Source organism: Scatophagus argus, chromosome 7 (genome assembly GCF_020382885.2).
Source record: "Scatophagus argus isolate fScaArg1 chromosome 7, fScaArg1.pri, whole genome shotgun sequence".
Classification (NCBI taxonomy): domain Eukaryota; kingdom Metazoa; phylum Chordata; class Actinopteri; family Scatophagidae; genus Scatophagus; species Scatophagus argus.
The window spans coordinates 20,154,938-20,161,014 of NC_058499.1; the positions used below are offsets into that span (position 1 = coordinate 20,154,938).

Here is a 6,077-nt window from a genome sequence, read left to right on the forward strand (position 1 = left end):
CTGCGGTGGTAAGACAGTTTGAATATTCTGCCAAATTCTCAGAAACAACATCAAAGACAGCTTGTACTTATAGCTAACAGAGTATAGAGAATTTTTTTTTTTTTAGAGACAAACTGATGTTTTTGCAGAAAAACTGTGATCAGGAAAAGATAAGGTTAAAAGAGCTCAAATCGTGCATATACCCTACACTACATGCAATATCAGGTAAGATTTTTGCTGAGGTGGATATGGGCTATTCTGTTCTTGCTCACTCTGTACTCCATCATGTGAAGAATATTTGTTCTATTGATAAGCATCCACTTCATAGATATTGTGCATTGTCATATTTAGTACTCTGATAGAAGGCTGTTTGCTTTGGAAAAGAAAAAAAGAGGTATGTCATGTGGATGCTATGATGATACTCTTCCAAATAAAGAGATTTGAGACAATTTTACAGGCAACAGCTATGGTGGACACTCCTGCAGCCAGCAGCCAGTCACACACTCTCTCAAAACTTGTGACATATGTGGCAGTGCTGTGTAATAAAACTGCACGTTACAGAGGCCATTTGTTGTGACTAACCCAAAGCCATGCCTGTCAGATGGATGAATTTTTTCTGCAAAGAGGAAGAATTACATTACAATATATACAATTACATTTTCGTTCATTGTGCTAATTCTAGCTTAAGACAGAGCTGCACAGGTAGAAACGTGGGAAAGCAGAATAGAAAGGCTGAGTGCAGTAAGGGTTTCAGGTGTGTGGGTTTGCCAGGAAACCGCATAACAGATGAAAAGAGATTGAAATGGTTTCTTTTTTTTTTTTAATGATTATTCTTTTATCCAAAATAGTTACTCTACTCTGCTAGTTCAGGAATTAAAAAAAGATTACCTTTTGTGCTAAGTGTCAGTTTTTAAAAGATTTAACTATATAATTCAGAAGCAGCTTAACCACGACAAACTGCATGAGAGCCAAAAGCACTCATGGTAGTTACTGTGTCTCTGCTAAGCTAATTACATTAGCCTTAGCAGGAATTGAGCTGGAGGGGTTTCCTTCACCATGACAGGGTTTAACCTCTGCCTCATTTAGTTATGTAGAGTAATGAACTGAGTTACCAAGGTGTTGGCACATCAAAATGAATATTTTTATTTACACATAACAGCTGAATTTGGTTTAAGCTAAGGCTAGCTATAGCTACCTCACAAATTAGCCTCCACTTGATTAGCCCTGTAATGGTTGTCTCTGTGTGCAGAGCGAGCATTCAGTGGGACTGCAACTTCAGGATTGCCGAGTGCAGTTAGATACTGCAGTATGGTTTGAATTTTAGCTGCATCTTACAGTAACTGCAATTTTGCACTGTGTTTTTTGCAGAATTTTATGCATTATTGATTTCTAATGTGGTAAAACAGGAGCCAGAAATCTGATACTGGTCTTAATTCAATTGCATTTTCATTCACTTAGAATTCCAGTTGGTCAAGGTGTGTTGACTGAGCAGTCCGCTCAGGTATTATTGAAACAACAGCCAAAATCAGTTCGCCATCCCACTACTGCACAATAGTAATAAATACCTGCTGTCTGTGCTCCTCCCTGGAGAGAAAAGCCCCAGACATGAAGAGGCTGTCGAGGCCCCTGAGGTTCAGCCTACGGAGGGAGGTGAGGCGAGGGAGGAGGGCCAGCAGGGAGGCTTCTGTAAGACTGCTACCAGGCAGGGCCAAGCCCTCCAGCTTAGAGCCCAAGCACACACCCACCTGAAAAGACAAACAGAGATAGCAGAAGTGGTCACATGTGGAGAGACAGACAGAAAAAGTGAAAAGTTTAAAGAGAAGACTAAAAAAAAAACAGGTTAGAGTGAAGCAAATACGATAGCAATGGGCAGGCTGGCAGAAGGACAACGTTGGTTAATTCACTTCCTTCTGTCTTCATGCCATGAAAAATTACATATGTGCAGTATGTGATGGCTACAGCTTCAACAAGTTTCCTAAAATAATCAAATTCTTAAGTCTGCTAAGTCTGTATGTAAACACTGGCGGATTAGACTTAGACTTAGCTCTCTACTTATCACTCCAGTCAGTGGTTAAGGTTTCACAGCCAGTATGTACAATAGTGTTACCAATGATGTAACCTTATTTATAAAACAGGCCAGTGTTGGTCTGTTCCATCTTACCTACAGATCTACATCCTTCAAAAAAAGTAAAATCATTGTTGTGGCTCTCACCATTTATTCCTATTAACTATCCCTGAAGTCTGTACTGAACAGGGAAAAAGAGCTCAGAATCACTCACAAAACTGCATTAATCTTCATTTCAATCAGTGATTCTAAATGAACTGAAAGCAATGACCTCATGGTTAAATGGGGGTAAAATAAAAAAATAGATACAATTTGATAGTACACATATTTAACAGGAAATTCAATGACTGCATTTCCATGTGCAAATATACACACAACACTGTGATAAGCGTCAGTGAGGGTTCATTCAAAAGTAACTCCTCCTTCAGTTGCTCTGAACTTTGGACCATAACGTGTTGAGTTATGACTCCTGGTAGGTATGACAGGCAATTGAAATGATGAGTGTTATATGCAAAGACAGTGTGCATTTGAACAAAAATTCAAATTTTAAATAGTCCTGTTCCTGGCTTGTACCACAATGTTAGCCTTTCAGGAAGAGAGACGTCCTTTCTTGCCTGAAGGAAATCTGTTTCAAAGTTGAATAAAATCCTAAAAGGTTTTTAAAAGGCTTTTATAAGCCCTTAAGTTGGGGAAATTCTCTGAACTCACAAAGAAGTTGCGTGATTACTTAAAGTGAAATCACAAAACTAATGGGAACTAGGTTTTCACATGAAGGCAGCAATATCATTTCTATGACCAAAAACAACAACAGTTTTAGTACAGTAAAGACATATTACAACACTGACATCAAAAACCCTCCCCAGTCACATGTTTCACCCATCCACTTCTGCTTCCAATTTGTCTTGTTTGGCCTCGAAGTTCCATGAAGAGGGATTTCATTTGGCTCTATGAGGGAGCTCCGGGGTTCCATAGTAACAGTTAGTGCCGAAGCTTAGATCAGAACATTTTACAGGAATATGTGGCACAATAAAAGCTGTTCTAAAGAGAATCTATCCACACTCACGCTAACTGTAACCCTAACAGTGTACTGCACCTCGAGAAGCAGTGATCTGGACATACTGAATCCATCGAGCTGGCTGATAATCAGACTGCAGCGAGACTTTCTGCCCAGACCCCTGATCAGCTCCAAGGACGAGGCTGAAGCCGGGAAGCAGAAGGTGACATTCTTCTGCACAAAGAAAGACAAAGGGCAAATATAGGTTTAACTCTGCCATCAAGCAGCCATGCTCTTGCAGTTTGTATCTACATCCTCTGAAGAATTTTCTATGCAAATTCACAATGCAGTGCGTTTCTGCTGTAAAACGACTTACTTGAAAGCGCAGGTCCTGGCTGGCACTGTACCAGCTGCGGCAGACCAGTGAAGCTTCCTTCCTGTCTGAAGCATGAAGAAAGCTCAAGATGTAAACTATAATCTACAACGAGAGAGAAAAATAGAACATCAGATTACATGAAGGTTAACTGATCCTGGAAGGGAAAAATCCACCTAAGCTTAAAGTGACAGCATTTTATTAACTCAAGTGACAGCCTGGTGCATTTACTAAATGACATATTGCGCTTTGATACGAACTGTATAAGTGCCACGCTCCAATGGACTGTTCCTGTGGCTCTACTGTATGAATATGAAACAGGTTTTCTCTGTAAACAAGAAAAGCAGTGTAATCTTGTTCGAACCTATACCTTCACTCACCTCCACAGGTAGCTCAGGTGTTTCTTTCATGTCCTCCGCCTCGTAGTCTCCCATCTCAGCTTCTCCTTCGTTAGTACTCCTGCCCATCACAAGTGAATCAACTAGAACTTCATTAGCTCGCTGCCCAAGTTTCCAACCTGCTGCGATTAATTACCTACCTACGGTTTCTCTTTAAGCTAACAGACTAGCTTCTAGCCGAGCTTCCCCAGCCGTTGAAAGCGTATCATTCTTATCCGTTATCTACTCAATAAAATGTGCAAATTTAGAATCAATGGAAGTCAATTGGTTGTGATGCCTGCTGTCATGTCTGTCAGGTACTCTTTGCTGCACTGCAGGCTGTACATTTCCGTGGTTAAACCTCAGTTGGATCAGCTGACCGCAAAGAAAACAAGACGTCGGGAGGCGGAGCATTGTGGGAAATGAGGTTTTCCCTTGTTTTTCTGCCTTTGCCTGGAACTGCCACCACACAGTCAGTTGTTGCTGCGGCCTGACCTTTTTTAGATGCTTCGACCTAAATAAAAAGCTGCTGTATTTCAGGGGGTTTTCTATTGATGCATTGTCTGATGTGGGACAATTTAAGTTGGAATTTTCAGAAGTGAGCAAAAAAAAAAAAAAAAAAAAAAGAGTTTAATTTTACATGTTACATTATAAAACAATTTGTATGAGTACCCCAACACTAACTGTAAAAACATGTGCCTGGCTGACGTGGTTGATTGTTAATCTGTTGTTTCCTCTTGGGTTTTTTTTTTACTGTTTTGGTTTATGGTTTGTACTTTACAGTTTGTCTGGATTTTTTACCCAAAATGTAAATTTAAGGTGACACATGAAATTCAGAACAAAAAACTGCTGAAAACAGTCATTTATTCAAACAAAGTTCACAAAAGACAGGACTACATCAGTGACAAAAATCTAATTTAAGGACATTGTTATACACTAATATGTTTAGAGTCATTTACAAGCACTCATCTCTTCCATTCCCCCCACACACATATATAGAACCACTAACACTGATAATCCTTTCTACAGATTGTGTGGCAGTATGGTTAGCTGGTTTATGGGCCCATCCTCTGAGGCTGTATCAATAATAAAGCTATATGTACAAAAAGTGTAATTCTTACATCAGTAGTGTTTCCTAAACACACATAATTAAATGCATTTACATGTCATGTTTCCATTAATGAGAAAACGAAAATGTTATTCATCTAAATTTTAAAAAACAAATATATTTACATTATCATACAAAACAAACATAAAAGAAAACTGTAGCTGTTCAGAGATGGTACTATGTGTAAAAATGGATGATATTTAAGTTAGTGATCTACTGACTGCTTTGGGATGACATATACAGTTTGTATTAGCGAGTAAAATGCAGTTTTGAGGTAATAAGAGGCTTGAGCTTGCTATACTTAAAGGTGTGATAGTCAAACACAGACTGAAAGTCTATATCATATAATTTAGAATGACTTCACAGTGACCTATCAAAGAAGCTTGTAACATGTCTTGTGATGGAAATATGGATGATTGGGTTGTTACAAACTTAAAAATGGCAGTGCTAGGTCTGTGTGGTTTTAAAAACCAACTTATAAAAACATAAACAGCGCAAGCTAATCACACAACACACAACACAAAGGTAAATGACAAAACATATAAGGCAAATTGTGCTTTCAAGTTTACAAAATAATATGTAAACAGTTAGCAAACAACAACAGCAAAAACACTTTTGGATGATTTAGAAAGACAAGCAGTTCAGTGCTGTAGAAATCCCTATGAATAAATAAAATAACTGTCATATAATAACTCTTTAACTATGCCATCCCACACAGGATACCCTCATCATCATAGCTACATTGAATTCATTTATGCAAACTAAAAGTGTAGCTGATGGAAATGTGCTTGAATTCTGAATTCTGAATAGGTAAACCAGACAAGGAATGTCTTGCTCCTTTGATAGATGCTCAAAAAATGAAATGAATAAAGATGAATATAATGGATGGAGGCTGAGAGAAGACGGCAAAGCGAACAGGGAATCTGGACTCACACATTTCACTGCTCCAGTGGGAAAAAAGCAAATGGGGACAGACAAGGATGTAGTGATTCTAATGTGTACAGGCTTGTAAGTTTGCAGAGTATATTACAACCTCACAGCAAAATGCGAAGATGTAAAGATAGTGGGCTTTATGGGTATAATGTACAAAATGTGCTTCAGAGTTGAATACAGTACTACCTTGATATTTTTGCAATGAAGCTATCCCACACGACTAGTAGATTTGGGCATGACAGTTTTTG

At 38.7% G+C, this 6,077-nt stretch overlaps 1 protein-coding gene across 3 annotated transcripts in view; it reads right to left on the bottom strand.

The window, feature by feature from the left end:
• Positions 1-4,245, bottom strand: part of lrrc29 (leucine rich repeat containing 29) — an 8,442-nt gene extending 4,197 nt beyond the window's left edge. The window contains exons 1-5 of one of the 3 annotated variants that reach the window (XM_046395137.1): positions 3,950-4,245; positions 3,792-3,870; positions 3,415-3,516; positions 3,138-3,272; positions 1,545-1,724 (exon numbers count right to left, since the gene is read on the bottom strand). In XM_046395137.1, the coding sequence (XP_046251093.1) occupies positions 1,545-1,724; positions 3,138-3,272; positions 3,415-3,516; positions 3,792-3,845 (471 nt within the window). In that variant the 5' untranslated portion in view covers positions 3,846-3,870; positions 3,950-4,245. Of the gene's footprint in view, positions 1-1,544; positions 1,725-3,137; positions 3,273-3,414; positions 3,517-3,791 lie in introns of all 3 variants that reach the window. The other 2 variants (XM_046395135.1, XM_046395138.1) reach the window with 2 other exon arrangements.
• Between the last annotated feature and the right edge of the window lie 1,832 nt (positions 4,246-6,077).